The 19,140-nt window shown below is 37.5% G+C and overlaps 1 protein-coding gene across 3 annotated transcripts in view; it reads right to left on the minus strand.

Annotated features, from left to right (window-relative positions):
* Positions 1–2,825: 2,825 nt before the first annotated feature.
* Positions 2,826–19,140, minus strand: part of cd99 (CD99 molecule) — a 28,366-nt gene continuing 12,051 nt past the window's right edge. For all 3 annotated transcript variants that reach the window (XM_041272077.1, XM_041272076.1, XM_041272078.1), the window contains 11 exons: positions 16,541–16,573; positions 16,200–16,256; positions 13,920–13,952; positions 13,749–13,811; positions 13,258–13,290; positions 12,753–12,812; positions 11,108–11,188; positions 10,481–10,519; positions 5,909–6,025; positions 5,280–5,336; positions 2,826–4,187 (listed from right to left, as the gene is read on the minus strand). In XM_041272077.1, coding sequence (XP_041128011.1) covers positions 4,156–4,187; positions 5,280–5,336; positions 5,909–6,025; positions 10,481–10,519; positions 11,108–11,188; positions 12,753–12,812; positions 13,258–13,290; positions 13,749–13,811; positions 13,920–13,952; positions 16,200–16,256; positions 16,541–16,573 — 605 coding nt within the window. In that variant the 3' untranslated portion in view covers positions 2,826–4,155. The remainder of the gene's footprint in view (positions 4,188–5,279; positions 5,337–5,908; positions 6,026–10,480; positions 10,520–11,107; positions 11,189–12,752; positions 12,813–13,257; positions 13,291–13,748; positions 13,812–13,919; positions 13,953–16,199; positions 16,257–16,540; positions 16,574–19,140) is intronic.

The raw sequence follows: 19,140 nt of genomic DNA on the forward strand, positions 1-19,140 counted from the left end.
TAGCTTTGCACGACTTCAGCCCTGCCCTTAGGAGCCTGTTTCGAACCGTCCTCGCCGTGCACTTCACCCCAGCTGCCGTTTGCTATTCTTTTTGTAGGTCACTTGATGTCATCCTACGGTTGCTGAGTGACATTCGAATGAGTTGGTGGTCATCCCGGTCAGTGGAGAGTCGTTTTCGCCCTCTGCCGGTCTGTAGCTTTGTTGTCCCCAATGTGTGCTGCTTGACCTTGTTCTTATGAACCGCCGTCTTTGAAATTTTAAGGATGGAAGCATCCCGACACTCACTGTATCCCTCTGCCAGTAAAGCCAGAATTGAACCCTTCTTTTGCTCACTCAAAACTTTCCTTTTCAACTCTTTGGGCATGGTCAATAGTTATTTTTTGATTCCAATTACTTTTGAGGTGCTACTAGTACTGTTTTGCCATCCAGCTGGTCCTATTGCAATAGGATAGTGATGACCACAGGAGTGGTTTTTATACTTTTCTTCGTTAAATAAGATTTGGTTCAGGTGAACCCCTAATCAGTACCTCATTCAGTAGAATGAGGTGTGCCTGTGCTGGAATTCAACAGACACTGGAATAGAATGGATGCCATACATGTAGACATGCTGATTTAAGAAAAATTTGCGGTGGTCTCTTAATTTTTTCCAGAGCTGTATATATATATATATATATATATATATATATATATATATATATATATATATATAAAGTAAAAACATGTTTCAATTAGGTAGTTTACAATTAATTATAGTGTGTTCATCAAAACTTTATTTGGAAGCCAATAAGGTAAAAATACATTTTAAAACTGGTGTTCCCAAAATGGGGTGTTGACTACATCTTAAAACCTACATTGTTTTCTATACTAAACTGAGATAATGTAGCTAATGTGCCACCCAAATGAATTCTATTATACTCAGTTAAGTTTAATGGCTTCAATACATTACTTGCAAAAGAAGAATGAAATATGCAAACTGACATACAGTAATATAGCATAAATGATAAAGCCCAATTTCACAGTAAGACTCATTTCAAGAATTGAACGATGTCTTCAGGCAAGGCAACCCCAACCTGTAACGTTGCTTCAGGCTTAATGTAACCTCATGTTAAAACATAACTGCTAGAATAAGTAGACAGTGATTCTAGCATTTAGAATAAAGTACTGTATGCATCTTCAGAACCTGTTGGAAATACCTTGCCTTTCATTTCAATCTAAATATGGATGAATACATACAGTGCCTATGGAAGGTTACACCCCCTTGAACTTTTTTTCACATTTTGTTGTGTCAGTGCCTCAGTTTCATGCATTTAAATTAGGATTTTTTTGAGAAAAAAAAAATGTAACTTTAAAAATACAAAACTGAAAGATCATAATTGGATAAGGCTCCACCCCGAGTTAATACTTGGTGAAGCACCTTTGACAGCAATTATAGTTGTGAGTCTGTTGGGATAGGTCTCTACCAACTTTGCACACCTAGATTTGGCAATATTTGACCATTGTTCTTTACAAATGTCAAGTTTTTTGGGGAGCGTTGATGGACAGCAATCTTCAAGTCATGCTACAAATTTTCGATTGGATTTAGCTCTGACTGGGCCACTAAAGAACATGTACCTTTTCGTTCCTTAACCACTCCAGTGTAGCTTTGGCTGTGTGCTTTGGGTTGTTGCTGAAAGGTGAACTTCCGTCCCAGTTTCAGCTTTCTCAGAGGGCAGCAGGTTTTCCTCAAGGACTTCTCTGTACTTGGCTCCATTAATATTCCCTTCTATCCTGACAAGTGCCCCAGTCCCTGCCAATGAGAAACGTCCCCATAACATGATGCTGTCACCACCATGCTTCACAGTGGGGATGGTGTTCTTTGGGTGATGCGCTGTGTTGGGATTGCACCAAACAACGCTTTGCATTTAGGCCAAAAAGTTCCATTTTAGTTTCGTCAGTCAACAAAACCCTTTGCCACACGGCTACAGAATCTGCCAAGTGTTTTTTTGCATACTTCAAACGGGATTCAAGGTGGGCTTTCTTGAGCAACAGCTTCCTTCTTGCCACCCTACCTTATAGGCTAGATTTGTGGAGTGCTTTGGATATTGTTGTCACTGCACACTTTGACCAGTCTTGGCCATAAAAGCATGTAGCTCTTGCAAAGTTGCCATTGGCCTCTTGGTAGCTGATTAGTCTTCCTCTTGCTCGGTCATCCAGTTTGGAGGGACGGCCTGATCTAGGCAGGGTCTTGGTGGTGCCATACACCTTCCACTTCTTAATTGTCTTGCCCATGATGTCTAAGGGATATTCAAGGCCTTTTGTATATTTCTTTTTTTTATACCCATCCCCTGATCTGTGCCTTTCAACAACTTTGTCTTGGAGTTCTTTTGAAAGCACCTTGGTGCTCAAGGTTGAGTCTGTTTTGAAATGCACTACCCAGAGGGAACCTACAGGAACTGCTAAATTTATCATGAAGTCATGTGAATCACTACAATTTAAACACAGGTGGAGGCCACTGTGATTTTAGGGGGGTGGACACTTAACCAACTAAGCTTGGATAACCAAGATTTAAGTTTTTATTAATTTTATACAAATTTCTAGAATACTTTTTTCACTTGGAAGTTGTGGGGTAGGATGTGTAGACACATTAAAAAAAAAATAAAATAAAAACACTGTTGAATGCATTTTAATTACAGGCAATAAGGCAACAAAAAGGTGACAATTTTGAAAGAGGGTGTAGACTTTCTATAGGCACTGTATATTTATAACTCTAGTATGCACACTTACATTAAAGTAAGTTTTTAAAAACCCAGGGGAAGTTAATTGTAAAACAAGTCAAAAGACAGGACTACAAAAAAGGCACAACTTTATTTAAGTCAACAAAATAGTGTAAGATTCCAGATAAAACAAACAGTTTTTGGAGATTTTTTGTAATTTTTTTTTTTTTTACCACATTTAAGGATTACAACATTACAACTGTGCTCAAATTCAGGCATATTTATCAGATTAGGAATAACCCGTTCTTGTCAATTTTATGTATGGCCTTGGGGTGTTAACAGCAAAACACAAAATTAGGCATATATAATACTGCATTCAACACAAAGGAAAACGTGTATACAAGGCACTTGTGCATTTTAAAACCATATAAAATGCAAGTCTAGTAGCACAGAAAAAAAATCCACACATTTAGCCAATCTGGTTTTAAAAATGGATATACACAACACTTGTCCCTGTTCTGTCTGCTGTGTGCAGATTTTAAATTACTCCTCACGTAGAGTGTAATCTGTGCAAGCACTTTACATATATATATATATATATATAAAAAAAAAAAAGCATTTAAGTCTTTCCAGTATAATAAAATGAAAGCAACTAATGTATACAAATAATTCAATATTAAAAGAATGGAAGGCCATTTTGTATTGCACAGTTAACTAGACATACAGATTCTATGGACTGAGCATTACAGTCGCATCAATCTTACACTTAATGCATTACTAAACAACAAGTTTGTCAGAATCTATAGAAAACTTGCATGCTTAAGAGTCCTCATGACAAAATGCACCAGACACATATTTGGACTAGTGTTTCCTGTTATTAAGGATTTGACTAATGAACAAATATACAAATGAATATAACCAAATTTCAGCCTAAAACTGTAATTTATGCAACCTTGTACACTAGATGGTTCAATTAAAGCAGGGCAGATGCACTAAATTTAACTTAAATAATTAGCCAAGTAACAATTAGCAGAATCAGTTCAATCCTTGAGTTTAACTTTAAACCTACTTCATGTCAGAGGAAGTCCATAGCATTTTGCACTGCAAATTTCTGTCTGCAATCTTTGTGTACAGCACATAAAAAAATCAAATAGTGCATTACTGCAAAGCATAGTTTATAAAGCCATTTAAAGCACAGCTTAGTTATTGAATGACTTTAAAACAAACAAAATACTTCTTGTGCAAAAGACCTTAAATCCCTCCCTACCCCCTCGACAAGCCAGGATGGAATTTAGTTTTTGCCCTCAAAATAACAACCTTACAAAATCTTAAATTAACAAAGCAAATTCACACAATGTGTTTAGCGAACTGAACAAATACAGATGATTCAGAAAGGTATTTGATGTACAGCAGGCACCACTACAATGGCTTCATTCTTCATGTAGATGTTTGCATAAAAGGGTTATGGTGATTGTTTCAGCAGATTGCTAAAAACTGAAAAAAAAAAGACAAGAAAAGTTAAAAACAAATCCAAACTAGAACATTCTTGTAAGGCACATCAACCTCTCCATCACTTAACTGTCCAGCTTCCTAGCAAAACATACTGCTAGCAAGACTACCTCCTATGATCTTATCAAGTCTGCCCGATTTGCAAGCTTGTGCCGTATCCTTAACCTTGCGAAGACAAAGTACTGTACAAAGGCAGGTGTTTCTGTGGGTAAAAACTTATGGAAATACAAACAAATCATGGCTTAGGAAGTGAGGTTTAGTCAGGTCAGGCTGTGGGATAGGCCTAAATTAGATTTATTTTGTTTTGTTTTTAGTAATTAATAAACAATGTGATTATCAAGATGGATCATTTCCTTAAATTGATGCCCCGGTGTATAGCATATTACCATCATGAGCACAGTCAGGATAGTCTGCATACACATTTGTGATGTAGCTGTTTGCATCACACACTAGTTGAATGTTGCACAGAATAGGTCCCCTTGCGATTTATGTAGGAGGTGCCTATTCTGTTTTGGTGCCATATTTATAGGTCAACCATTTAATTTGCGCATAGTTTAGACTTGGTTTTCACATGTCAATTGAAACAAATGCCAACACTGTTACACGCTACATTTGTATGTAAATGAGGACACTCCTCTAAAGTTCAGACCATGTCCAGCGCCAACGCTGACTTGCAGGTGGGCCCAAACACGGTTGCTAAATCACATAGGTGAGCAAATTGTTTGCCCACGGGTGTTCCCGATTCTGGTGCACTAACGGTCCACAACTGTTTGCGATTGCTGTGGGGGTTTGTCCAATATGTTTAAAATATCTTTAAATGCCTATTTTAGACCGTGAAATAAGCAATTGTTTTGCAGTGAAACACAGTCCTACACCATTTAAAGCTTACACAACCTCATCACAATGTTCTTTACCCCCCAAAAAACACAAACTGAGGAACTGGATTCACCTTGAATTACTTTAGGTAAAACAGTTTTAATGCCTTTTGAAACAGAATCTGTGAACTACTTGTACTGCATGTGAACGTTTTGGAAACAAAAAATGTGTTTGGCAGTCAAATTAGCAACAGATTCTTACGCTGAGGGTCAGACTGATTTCCATCTTGGTTGGTCTGATTTACATTCTCTGCACCACCTGAAAAAGGAATGACATTTGTTAATTTTTTTGCATGTGTAAAAGGATATGCTGTTTCTGTTGAAAGACAAGTCAAGATAATTAACAAAATCATAATGCATTTACTATCGTTCTAAGTTTGCACCATTTTTTTTTTCTAACAAACTGCTTATGTTAGAGAACTAGCCTGTAGCAACGATTTACTATGTAGTAAATACAGCTCTAGAAGTTATTTGAACTGGTTAGATTAACTGCACAAATGCATCTCGCACCCCTTTTGTACATTGGTTAAGGCACTCTTAGGAATAGACGACCAATTTTTTTGTATATTTTATTGAGCTCAATACTCAAATGTAGATTCTAAATGGGTTGCATGCAAACCCTGTCTGACCACAGGACTGTTTCCTGACAAGATCACCGTTACGTGCATGAGTGAAGCTCCAAGTTATATCTAGAAGATAATTCACATGCAACTTGTTATTTTGTTCCAAAAACAAAAAGCAGCCCCTCAAGCTTACAAAAATCCAGGTATCTAAAACCACTTCATCAGTATGTAGAGAAGCTTTTTTGCAGAGCTCTCATCTCATACTTACCTCCTTGTATTTTGAAGCACAGCTTTTTCTTCTGGTAAGCGAAGAAGCCTGATGCAGCCCCAAGTATAGCCACTCCCACAGCACTAATAATGCCAGCAAGTTGGCCCGATCCAGCCTCTAGGTAAAGAAAAGAGTGCCGTCAAATACTGCACTTCAAAAAGTAGAACAAAAAAAATAAGTTAACAACTTGGGCAATGTTGTAATAGTTATTTCATTGGAGTCCTATTTGACTCACTGTATCACTACCTCAAAAGGGTTTGGATTTTTATTTAGGCAAATGAGGGTGTTCTGTACTTCAAAAAAGACTGCTGGAAATTTCAATAGTCAAGGCATGCCATTTGATGACACAAGTATTTGGAGTTGCAACACCTAGAAATCAGATGCTCTTCCCCAGTCAAGTACAACTATGGTAAAGGAGTTAAAGTTGGAGTCAGTTTTGTCTTTAACAATATATATGTTAACACAACTTATCCTATATCAAGCTTAGCAAACACACACACACGTGTGTATATATATATAACAACCATATACTCCTTTAATGGAACCAGGAGTTAAATATATATATAAACAAATAAAATAAATGGACAAAGTCTTTCAGGGGGAAAAACATTTTACTAAGATACATTTATTGTACTGTACAACTCACTCAAAATACATTAACCTCTTACTCCCCCCTGTTCCGCAGAACATGGTATTGCAATTTCACATTATATTTAAAAGATCTAATATTATTGCAAAAGCAAAACAGCAAAATAAAACCTGACAATATCAGAAACGTTGTTTTCCTACCAATCAAACAGCGAAGGAATTTTTCGAATTCGCCATTTCACCGCTGAGATATTCCCTTCGAAATGTGTCTAGTATCTCACGGTTCAAAAAACAACTTTTTCTGCTTTTTGCTGCTCTGGTCTACATGCCTCTGTTGATGGTGAAATCTCACTGATCACATTGTAGGGGAGGTCACAAGCTGCCCAATCATACCTTGACTTTGTCTGTAGCCTAATCCATTGAAGAGTAATCGATATGCGTATGTAAACAAGACACATATTTGCAAGCGAGAGCGCAATATTACGGACTTAGGATCAAGGTTTTACAGTTTTCTGATCATTTTTCAATTTGTAAAAATTATAAAATCGTACGAAATGACGAGCAGTGTTCCAAAGTACCCCAAAAGAAGTCGATTCAGTCTTTTTGAAGTTTTGGAGGAGATGGATAATAGTGAAAGTGACGGTGAAAATGACACCGTGTAACAATTATTATTTATTTATTTTTTTTGGTTCCTGGGTAGTAAGTGTTATTTTCTAATTGCTTATGCCTCAAAAGTACAGAAAATGGCTATTATTCCCCACAAACTTTGCTTTTGTGACCAGGAGTGATATTTTGAAATTTACCTATTTCCAATGAGAAAACGGGCAAATTTGTGTCTTTTCGTTCACATAGTCAGAAAAAAGCAACATATGAATCCAAATTAACATGTATTTATACTAAAGTAATACAAAAATGACTACAAAAGATTTAGAAGTGAGTAGTTTTGAGATTTACGATTATACTGTAAATCACTTTCACGAATCAACCCCCAAATGTAGTCTCCCATCATGTTGTCGTTATACTGTCCTTGGTAGCGGCGTTCAAAGTCCAGTATATCCTGGTGGAAGCGCTCACCTTGCTCCTCCGCGTAAGCTCCCATGTTCTCCTTGAATTTATCAAGATGAGCATCAAGGATATGGACTTTGAGGGACATCCTACAGCCTATTGTGCCGTAGTTCTTCACCAGAGTTTCAACCAGCTCTACATAGTTTTCGGCCTTGTGATTGCCCAGGAAGCCCCGAACCACTGCGACAAAGCTGTTCCAAGCCACTTTCTCCTTATAGTGAGCTTCTTGGGGAATTCATTGCACTCAAGGATCTTCTTTATCTGTGGTCCGACGAAGACACCGGCTTTGACCTTTGCCTCAGACAGCTTAGGGAAGAAGTCTTGAAGGTACTTGAAGGCTGCTGACTCCTTATCTAGAGCTCTGACAAATTGTTTCATAAGGCCCAATTTGATGCGCAGTGGTGGCATCAGCATCTTCCGGGGGTCCACCAGTGGCTCCCACTTGACGTTGTTCCTCCCCACACAGAACTCGGTCCGCTGTGGCCAGTCCTGCCTGTGGTAGTGCGCCTTGGTGTCCCTGCTGTCCCAAAGGCAAAGATAGCAGGGAAACTTGGTAAAACCGCCTTGGAGACCCATCAGGAATGCCACCATTTTGAAGTCTATGACCTCCCAGCCGTACTCATCATACTTCAAGGAGTCCAGCAAGGTCCTGATACTGTTGTAATCCTCTTTGAGGTGCACCGAGTCAGCCAGGGGAAGAGACAGGTACTTGTTACCATTATGGAACAGCACGGCTTTGAGGCTCCTGGATGAGCTGTCAATGAAGAGGCGCCACTCATTCTGGTTACAGGCGATTCAGATTGCCTCGAACAGACTGGTCACATTGTGGCAGAAGCAGAGCCCATCTTGACGGGTGAAGAAGCTGGAAAAAGGTTGGTGACGCTTCCTCTGATCTGCGACTTGCACACTTTCATCCAACAAGTTCCACTGCTTGAGCCTAGACGTCAAAAGCTCGGCATTGGACTTGGTGAGACCAAGATCTCTAATCAAGTCGTTGAGGTCTTTTTGGTTGGGGTAGTATGGGTTTCTCTCCTCAGCTCCACCTCTGAAATTGTCATCTGGATCTACAACGTCTTCCTCGCTCTCTGACTTGCTGCTCTCTTCTAAAGATGGCTGCTCTCTCTCCGGAGGAGTGGGTACGGGGAGCTCATGGCAGTGTGGCACCGGGGCGATGGATGAAGGAAGGTCCGGATACGTGATAGCAGGTGCATTCTTGCCAGTCCGACGTTTGGAAGGGTCCACCATGCAGAAGTAGCAGTTGCTTGAGTGGTCAGTGGGTTCCCGCCAAATTCTTGGGATAGTGAACTTCATGGCTCTCTTTTCCCCTCTGTACCATCCTACAAAAATACATTTATTTCACCCATGACTAATGTGTAAGAGATTCTCGCAACATTTTTCATATAGGATATATTTTTTCCAATAACACTGAAAATTGTAAAACATTTTAAAATTAAAAACTTTTACAATTTTAAAAATTAACAAATTTTATAACATAAAATTCCGAGCAACAATTGTCCATCTTACCTTCCAGAGTTTTTTGCAGTGCTCGCAGGTGAAATGAGGTGCCCAGGGTTTGTCTTGATCCCCGACAGGCATGCAGAAATATGCCTTGTAGGCCTCACACATCTTAGCAGATGCTTCCACGGAGTACTTTTTCGCTCTTGTCTTGATAAATTGGCCGCAGACATAGCAAAATGCGTCTGTCGGATGCTTGAAGCCTCTTGATGCCATCTCAGAAAAATGCAGATATGTATCCACTTAGGCCGCTGGAACTAAACTGAACTGGTGGGCTTAAGGCCCCTGTATTTATACTACTATTTATATTACTGGAAAGTTCTAGAAGTTACTCCAAGTTTACTCAGCACTGAATCTATCTGGAATGTTCTGGAAAATAGGTACATTTCAAAATATCACTGTCCTGGTCACAAAAGCAAAGTTTGTGGGGAATAACAGCCATTTCCTATACTTTTGAGGCATAAGCAATTAGGAAATAACACTTACTACCCAGGAACCAAAAAAAAAAAAAAAAGGTGTTACACGGTGTAATCACAGGAAAAGGACTCGCAATTTGTGAGTACAGCAGCAATATGATGAATATAAAATGGTATGGTTGTACTAATATCTGTAATTTTGGCTAGAAGGCAATGTGAAAACAGCATACGATTTGACTTGTGTATTCTCAGAGATAAAGAAAAATAGGGAGAGAGTGAGAGCGGACACACATCTCCAGTCATATACCCAGTGCAGGTGAACTCATTGGTTGCCGACATCGAGACTTGAAACTGGGTATATAACACACTAGACGATGCAAATAGTAAACGTGTTTAAAACTTTGCGAACAGACTGAAAATCGATTGGACGATCCTGTAAAAATCGCATAGCAAAGCACAATACACTGCCCAATTCAACTAAAGAAAATCACATTGCTATTACTCGTATCCGGCAGCGTGTTCAGGGCTTTTGCTGTCCTTCTGATGGATGAAAACAATGCAGTATTTACAGCTTTTACTTTGTCTAGCAGTTTTATTCAATGGTAAGAATTACACGTACACCTTTAAATCCAAATCCTTATGCCTAAGTAATGTTTCGTCCTCTACTTAAATCAAAGCTCAATTTAAAACAAATAGAAAAATTAAACACGTTTTTAAAACAGAACACAATTCTATAGGATGGACTATAATAAATTTTAAAAAATCCTCATATTAGTTCAGAATGCAAGAACAATTTAGTTTTGTTCTCTCAAATTTACATCACGTTTTATATCACTTAAAAGCACATGTTTAAATTCAAATTTGAAGTCCCAGCATTTTTCCAGATAAAGGTATGACAAAAAAATGCAACAGTAGTTTTTAAAAAGGCCAAGGAAAAAAAACGGGTCTAGGAGAGGTTATTTAAAAAAACATATAAGAATTCAGTTACCTTGAACTTCTCCACCTGTGTTGGTATCTGAAGAGCCACCTTAAATTAAAATAAACAAAATACATTATTAAAACAAAACAAACAAACAAACAAAAGCACACCCAACAGCACAGAGGGGATACCAATATTCTAGGACTGTTAATTCCATGCTGCTTTGTTTGCATGCAAGATGTCAAATTACCTTTACTCTGATGAATTAAAAAATAAATGAACAACTTGATACTCTGTGTTGCCATGTTTCTCATATATATCAGAGTAAAGGTAATTTGACATATAGTCTCATTTCCATTAAAGCTGTTAAGCTCTATATAAATATATATATATATATATATATATATATATATATATATATATATATATATATATATAGTCTTCATCTGTGTCACAAGAGTGAAATAGTTAATTACATACATACTGTAAACTAAGAGGTTTGTCAGCAATACGAAGAACACTCTATAAAACTTTCTGCAACATGCATATTAGTATTGTGTAGACCAAACTACAGCATTAGCAGCTGTTCCACAGAACCCTAGTCGGACCAAGCTTGGTTTCAGACTGCTGCTAGACCAGTCGATACATTTTGACCACGTGCAACCTGAGGCATCAGAAGTAAAGCCCACATCATACCTGCACTTCCTCCTTGGTTGTCATCTGGCTTGTAACCACCATCAACAGAATCTTTCAGGTCATCCAGACCAAAGTTCCCACCTGTAACAAATATTGCATTAAATCTGAATAGGAGACAGCTAGACCAAGTGTTTCATAAATTAAGCCAACTGCAATACATAGCTAAATACAACAAAACTGCAGTGAAGTAAACTTACATTTCAAATGCCATTTGTTATTTACTTGCACACACAAACACCTGTATATGCTAGAATGCATAACTGTTGAGTAACATTCTCTCCCCCCATGGCTGCATATAGTACTTCTATACAAAGTTTAAAGTGGTTCTCCTGATCAGGGTTGTACAATATGTTAGCCACTTGCAGTGAATTGGGAATCCAGGTGTGCGAATTGCATTTCTGATTAGTAAAAAAAAAAAAAAAAGTGTATCAAACACTTGTCAGGCATGTGATAAATACTCATTCATATAGTGTATCTGTACCAAGTCGCGTCTATAAAAAAATCCTTAACAGGTGAAAATGCCAGATTTCAACACTTTGGAGCAGCTAGTTATTGTGTGGCCTTGTTTCGTTTGCTAGCCTGGAGCAGTGATTCAGATTGGGCGAGCTGACTGATTGACAGCTCCCCTTTCCATACAACATTGTTCTCGTGGACCTGCTGACGCTGCAAAGTGGACACATGCCAGAGTACCTTTGTGCTGAAAATGTGGTCAAATGTCCCGACTGAAGATGAATATCAGGTTTTGAGAATTGCCACAGCAAAGCTGTGTTCCATGTTTGGTTCAACTTAGTTGGGCAAGTCAACAATATCAGCAATCACTCTAATGAAGTCAAAGTACTGCTCACAACTGCTGGACGCAAATTCAGAAGCGTCATGCCAGAATTCCAAACTTTGGTGAAAAGAGAAATGCAAAGTTTCACACTGAATGGTGGTAGATGTTTGTTAAGTAAATATACATGTAAACATTGTTTTATTGATTTCACCACTAACTTGTGTTGGCCCTGTTAATAAGGTTTGTTGTAACTTGTGTAAGTATACGCACTTGTGTAAGTGTTTTCCACTAAAATTAGTGCATGTGGCTAAAACAAATGTCACCGTAGCCACACCTGTGGCTAAGAAGTGATTGGACAACACCTCTCTAGATACACAGATGTGCATATACCTCCTATTATCCACCAGCAGGAACATCAGTAACAATAAAAAAGTTAAAAAATCACAATCAATTAAATCCACTGTATGCAACTAACTTGTGATAAATTTCCATCTCATCCAGAAAAGCAGTTCCCTAGATAAAGTAGGGCATTATGATCTGCATCAGTTTAATAACTGGTCTGGGTCTTCAAGGACACTAGTACAACAGTAAAAGTAGCAGAATAAGAGAAGTCCAGGAGGAATGCTGTATTGGCTGTTGCTGTACATCTGAGACCATGTGTTGTATTAACTTCAAAATATAGGCTGTAACAAAATCAACAAAGGGGAATTCATTGACCAACCTCGAGTCTTCACTATATCCTTATTGATAGGGATGAGCTTTGTTGTGAAGAGACAAAAACGCACATCAAATGTCTCAATGTCCAACACTGTCTTTTACAGGTTTATTTAAAATACATAAATAAATCTACTGGTTTTACTGTAAACCATTTACCTGAATATGTATTGGTGCCACCTGGCACAGGCTTTCGGTCTGGATCTTTTGGCTGGGAATCTGACAAAAAGAAACAAAGTAATTTGGTAACACTTATGTCATCCATTCTAGACCATGTATTAAATAAAAAATTTAAAAAAACCTAAAATCAAGTCATTACCATCAGCACTATGCAAGCATGTGGAATCTACCGACAACTAGATGCAACTATAATACAAGTTAGTAAGGTTTTTTTTGTTTAAGGCTTTAAGTGCATGCAAAGCTCTAAATGTGTGACATTAATGCACACAGGCACCTTCAGCTGACCACCCCTTCACAGTTCTGGGTCTACATTCTTTTGATGATTTACAGATCAACAGTATGTAATTGTACCAGGAATGCAATTCCAATGCAATGGACATTCATAACTTGAACAGCTGCTAATGTTATGTATTAAATGGTGCATATCAACCTTGCTCAAATATCATATTGTATGTGTTAATTGCTCAGTGCACATCATGTTTACCTCCTCCACCAACAGCATCAGACAAGTCGAAGTCTATAAAATTAAAGAAATTAATTTAATTCAACATACATTTAATTGTAAAGGTCAAACTACTAAACAGTACATCATTGACTCCAGAGGCTTCCCTATAAATAGAGATTTTCTATCGTGATACTTGAACAAAAAAGCACCACGGTTACCTGTAGTCAACAAAATGGTTTTTAAATGAACAAATGTGACACTTGGTATGAAAATATTTCATTGTAGTTTCACTTTTAGAAAACAATCTTCTTACACAAGACACAGTAGCCCCTCAGGACAAGAACAATGATATGAACCATTTTCTTAACCTCAAAACACACCTCTGAATGAGCTCCTGCTGCAATACTAACAGCTTTTTATATACAGGACCTTTGGGAAAATCTCTACAGGGAGTGGTCGCTAGAGACCTTTCCTTCTATACTGATGGTGTTTAATAAGAAGGACTTGACTAAAGCAGAGCAGTACATTACCCGAGTTGCCTTTGTCACGTGGGAGAGGCTTGGCAGTTGGCTTTGTAGGCTGCGGATGTGTTTCTATGTATACAAAAATAAACAGAAAAATAAAAATCAAAATACACAAAATTACCCTACAGTTTTTACATTCACCATACAGAGGGCTAGTTTAGAAATCTAGTACGTTACCTCCACCACCAAGGGCATCCCCAAGGTCCAGTTCTAGAAAAGAAAGAAAATGGTTTAAAATACAACACTCGATAGCAGGGTTGGGTCAATTCCTGTTTTTCAATTCCTTTTTAAAAATCAAATTCCCCAATTGCAAAGGAGACACACCATGAAACTCGTTGTACAGGTCGCACTGACGAAGTCACTCCCCCCGTTTTGAGACTTCAACATTTTAGGAACTTCTTTATTAATCTGTTTTTTCACAATAACTGGTTAAAGTAAAATTTAAGTGCAATGTCAAAATACACCAACATACAGATAACACGCACTGAAAATTCCAGTAGTAGCAGTATAAACCACTGACAAATTGCACTTGAAAGGATTTAAAGTAAACAGTGTACCTGTAAGTAAAATCAAGTTAAACATCCTGCATCACATCTGTATTAACCTGTTCTCTTTTGCCATATTTAATTTGTCTTTGTTTCGTCTCCAGTCACGTACTCTCTTCAGCTTTGTGATTGCCACACTTTTCGGCAAATTCAACAACTCTCAATTTCAAACCTGTTGTGTGGCACTTTGTTTTCTGACTCCTACTTTATCCAGTCTCAAAGACACCTGCATTATAATTAGGGCTTCTGATTTTTGGTTTAACCAATAAAACCCGATAAACCGCTCCCCCCACTCGATACAAAAAAAAAAAAAAAAAAAAAAAAGAAATTTGTGGACAGCTAATAAAACACCAGAAAAACTGCGGAAATGGTTAAATCAATTCATGTTGACTTTACCCTTTTCCCATTAAAAAATAAAACCAACTACAAAACAATAAATGCATTTCCCAGTGCTACTGGGCAATGTCCCACCTTCCTGACTTGCATCTGTCATTGATTCGTTCTGAATACCTTAAACCCGCCCCAACTACTGAGTGACAGCACACTCCTACATTTCTATTGGAGACTCCACACGAGATTTAAAACAAGATTACAAATCAGGACGGAGACTTGTTAGCGGGATTGAAAGCTATATTGCAGTTAAGATACAGAGGATTTAAAACAGTTGTGGCAAAATGTACAAAAATGCCTACATACAAAAAAAACCCCAGAAGAATGTGCCCGTGACCATAAGGATTTCGTTGTGGAAGACACCAAAGGAAAGGTAGTACAACTTAAATGTGCAAGTACTGTCAAGTTACTACTATACATATTTTGACAGAAACAAAAAAAAATAAAAATACGCAAGAATTTTGGAAAGTAACCAAAAATACAGTATACAGTAACCAACTTCTACAGTATGTGGGCGGGGCGCTGGAAACGCCCGCCCCCCCCCCCAAAAAAAAAAAAAACTAATTACATAAACTCAAACAGCTAAGAATAAACACCGAAAAATACAATTAATAAAACATGAAAAACAGAAGCCCTAATCAATGTTGCTTGCAGTTACAATGAACAGAAGTCTTCACAAGTTTACTTGGCTTTCTAACCATAACTGTTATTGATCCCAGGGGCGGGTTCAGTCTGAATGTTGACAAATCAATGGTTCGGGAGGGTGGGAATAAGGAAATTCATAAACAGCTACTGTATTAAGACCCCCCACCCCCCCTCACTTAAAACGCATCTGGGTCAAGAGGCGGTTCGTCAAGAGTCTAAAAGTTTGCATTTAACATAAAATGACCAAGGGTTCTGCGATAATGATTTAAAACTTTTAAAGTTAGAACATGGTTTTGTGTTTCTACCTAGCAACATGACAATCCTGGTTGTTGACAGTTAAGTTTGCGTTAGCCATAACCATGGCTGTGGTAATCCCATTGTGGGACTAGTACAGTAGTTTAACATTAGACACACCAGTGTATTAGTCGCTCCCCCTCCTTTTTAGGGCCCCCACCAAAAATGGCTAGAAAAAGCAACACATACGTTTTTTACGGTAATTGTTGCGATTTAATTGACTGACAGCGACTTCAATTCAAGTAATTTGTTGCCACTGCGAAGACTAACAGAATACTGTTAACTGCAATTTTGATCAATGATGTGTTGCAATTGATTAAAAAGTTAAGGGAATTGATTTTTTAGTGCTTTAGAAGTCACAATGTAGTGGCTTTTTTGTTGTTTCTCATCCCACATCCAGTAACACTCGACAAGCTTATTTTATTTACAGTATTGGAAGGCTTGAACTATAATGCTTGTTTATACTGCACATAAATACAATAAAATTCCCCAAAAGAGGTGTAGGGTTTTTTGACCATGGAATACAATGTGAATGATGAAAACAGCAGCCATTGAAAAGTAACTTAAAATATTTTAAATTTACCATTTGAAGGCTCTTTTGGCTTTGCAGCTGTAGGTTTGACTGGAGGTTTTGTGGCGACTGAAAGAGAAAGCAAGTACATCGCATTTGAAACCAATACTTGACCATGATGCATCATCTATGTCCATTACCTTAACTGTTGGGACATGAACCACAAACACAATTGTAGTATCATACCTGTGCTTAGGTATGATGTTATAACAAAGCACCTCTTACGATAAACTGTGCTGACCAATTATCAAATACATAAATGTATTCTGCCTAAAAACAAAATAATCTTCAACCAACATTTTTTAGTAAAGGGTTTGTCCTACTGTATTTAGGACTCATATGTTAATACATACCTGCATCATCAAGAGCATCAAAAAGATCTAGATCTGAAAAAAAAAAAAAAAAAGCAGCTTGTAAGAATGAAGAACTAGAAATAGGAATTTTCATACACAGGAGTACTGTATGTCCAGAGGCTAAAATAGTGTGGTTGTTTTTACTGGACACCAGTAATGGGGAAAAAAAAACAAACAAAGAAATGTGGAAATAAGACAATAATACATATCACGGCATCGTCAACTCATTTAGCATACGGGGTAATGTATCTAACTGCAAATATAAATTCACTACCATGGTGGCGGTGGCAGCTTCTCAAAAAACTTGCCTTAAAGTACCGGTCACATTTTAGAAGATTTCAAAACCACATTAGTTGCTTGTAATGCAGAGCTACAGTAGAATATATTTACTGTTCTGCGTTTTCGTTTTTTCTCTTTTAAAAAAATTCCAGGAATTTTTCGGAGTTTATTTTACATATTAAAAATAGGGATAAAAATCAGTACAAAATTTGTTTATATTGAAACATTGGTAAAAATCGAGGCAAAAAATCTCAGAAAAAGATACTTTACATGTGGACTATGATGAGGAGCAGTTCTGGTTTCTGATTCTGACAAACTCATTAACACAGTTATTCTGCGCTCTCTTTATTAAAGGGTGTGTAAAAGCCGCATAAACGGTTTGTTTGTCTCTGTTCACTTTCTTGTTTTAGTTTAATGTGCCGCTTATTTTTTAGTATGTACTCTTATTGTCAGCGTGATCATGCACCTCAATGCAGCGCTATGCATCCTCTGCCTCATCTAACCCATTCCTGCTATTTTTGCTTTTTGCATATTTCAAAACTTTTTGAATATTCATAAACTGCTTTACGTTTTCTCTCCATTCCTCAACCACTAAAAATATATTTGTCAGTATTTCAATTTAGTTTTTGATCAAGCTAGTAGTTACTACGTCCAGCAATTACCACAATAATCTGACTTTGATTGGCCAACAATCAGGTGATACTGAAATGTGTTTGTGAAGTGACAGAGAACCACGTTTTAACATTATTTGATCCTCTGACATCTAAAAGTCTGCTGTTTATTACAACGTCGGAATCAAAATAAAACTGCATTTTAAAATCAAAATATTGTGCATTTCCTAGAAAATGGTAGCAGGAAAATATTAGAGAAAATCAGATATAAATCAGTAAAAACCGACGTCCAGTTAAAAGAAAAAAAAAATAATAATAATCCTGTAATTTTCCGGTAAAATCCGGAACGGAACACTATATATACACTGTAGTCTGCTAATCCAGCAAAAAAAATATTTAGAAAAGATTGCACTAGCAACCAATTGTACCGGCTTTAATTTCTGTTGCAGAATTCAAGGTTAAACATTAACTGTCATTGCAGGCAAAAAGTGTCCACAGATACAGCTTTGAGCCACTACTTTAGGATTATGCCGTAATAAAGAAATTCCTGACCATCATTAGAAATCTAATTCTATCCCCTCCACACACACTTAAACAGAAACATGTTTTCTGGTATCTGCATCCATTATCCAACATCACACCCGCACTAATCTCCCTTGAACAAAATGGCAGGGCAAGACAGACTTCAATTTACTGTAATGGATTTCCTAGAAAAATAGTGCAAGTCTATTTTATCCAAATACTACATTTTTTTCATAATTGGAAAGCTTTCCATTTATGGCAGAAAAGTTGAATCTGTCATAGCCTATATCAGTTCACCACGTCAAAAGGTTAATTACAGTAACAGCGTTAGAAAGCTTGTTGTTCATTAAGACTGGAGGTGATGCATCAATTTAATCGATTCTATTGTTTGACAACTATCGATAGTCAAGCCTATGCATCTTTTTTGTGTAAAGGGTTTAAGCAGTGGAAAGTATTTTATTACTCTGGAGTCGGCAATTATTTTTTGCACTAAAGCGCAGTGCTTCTCTGCTCCCCTCAGGTCTGATTCACTCAATCTGCATGTGACTGAGCTCACCTTCTCCCCCCTACCCCACCCCCTATAAGGGTTTACTGAGGGGAATTTGTGCAGGAATCTTCAAAGTAACAGAACAAGTTAAGAGTGTTGTGCTAGAATTACAAATACTGTATCGACCGAGCTACAATGCCTTTCTGATGTTTGTCAATTATTTTCTAAATGACAGAAAGTAATGTTTGGGATACTCCAGTAACAACACTAATTTACATGACCATTTAATGAGATGGCACCCTACAAAACCTGCATAACACCAAAATTGTTCAAAAAGTTTTATCTGTGGTCAGAAGTATTAAGCATCCTGGCAATGTCAGTCCCTAGTGAGCAGGTAGTCAGTAATGCTGGGCAGATTGTAAGCAAGTGCCAGTCATTAAATTAAAACAAAATGTAGACACTCGCGTTCCTAACACAATTCAAAAGCCATGGACAACACTCTTGTTACTAAACTGCTGTGGACAGTGAGAACTTTTTTTTCTCTAGACTGCTTGTTTCTCTGTATAGATTTTATTTATTTATTTTTAACTACTATATGCATAAACTGATGTAATCAATTTAATATGCACTAGTTTTACAAGCAATGCTACACAGTAATGCACAGCTCCACATGTATTTTTTCTACCCTTTCATAATGTCGA

Source organism: Polyodon spathula, chromosome 15 (assembly GCF_017654505.1).
Source record: "Polyodon spathula isolate WHYD16114869_AA chromosome 15, ASM1765450v1, whole genome shotgun sequence".
Lineage (NCBI taxonomy): Eukaryota > Metazoa > Chordata > Actinopteri > Acipenseriformes > Polyodontidae > Polyodon > Polyodon spathula.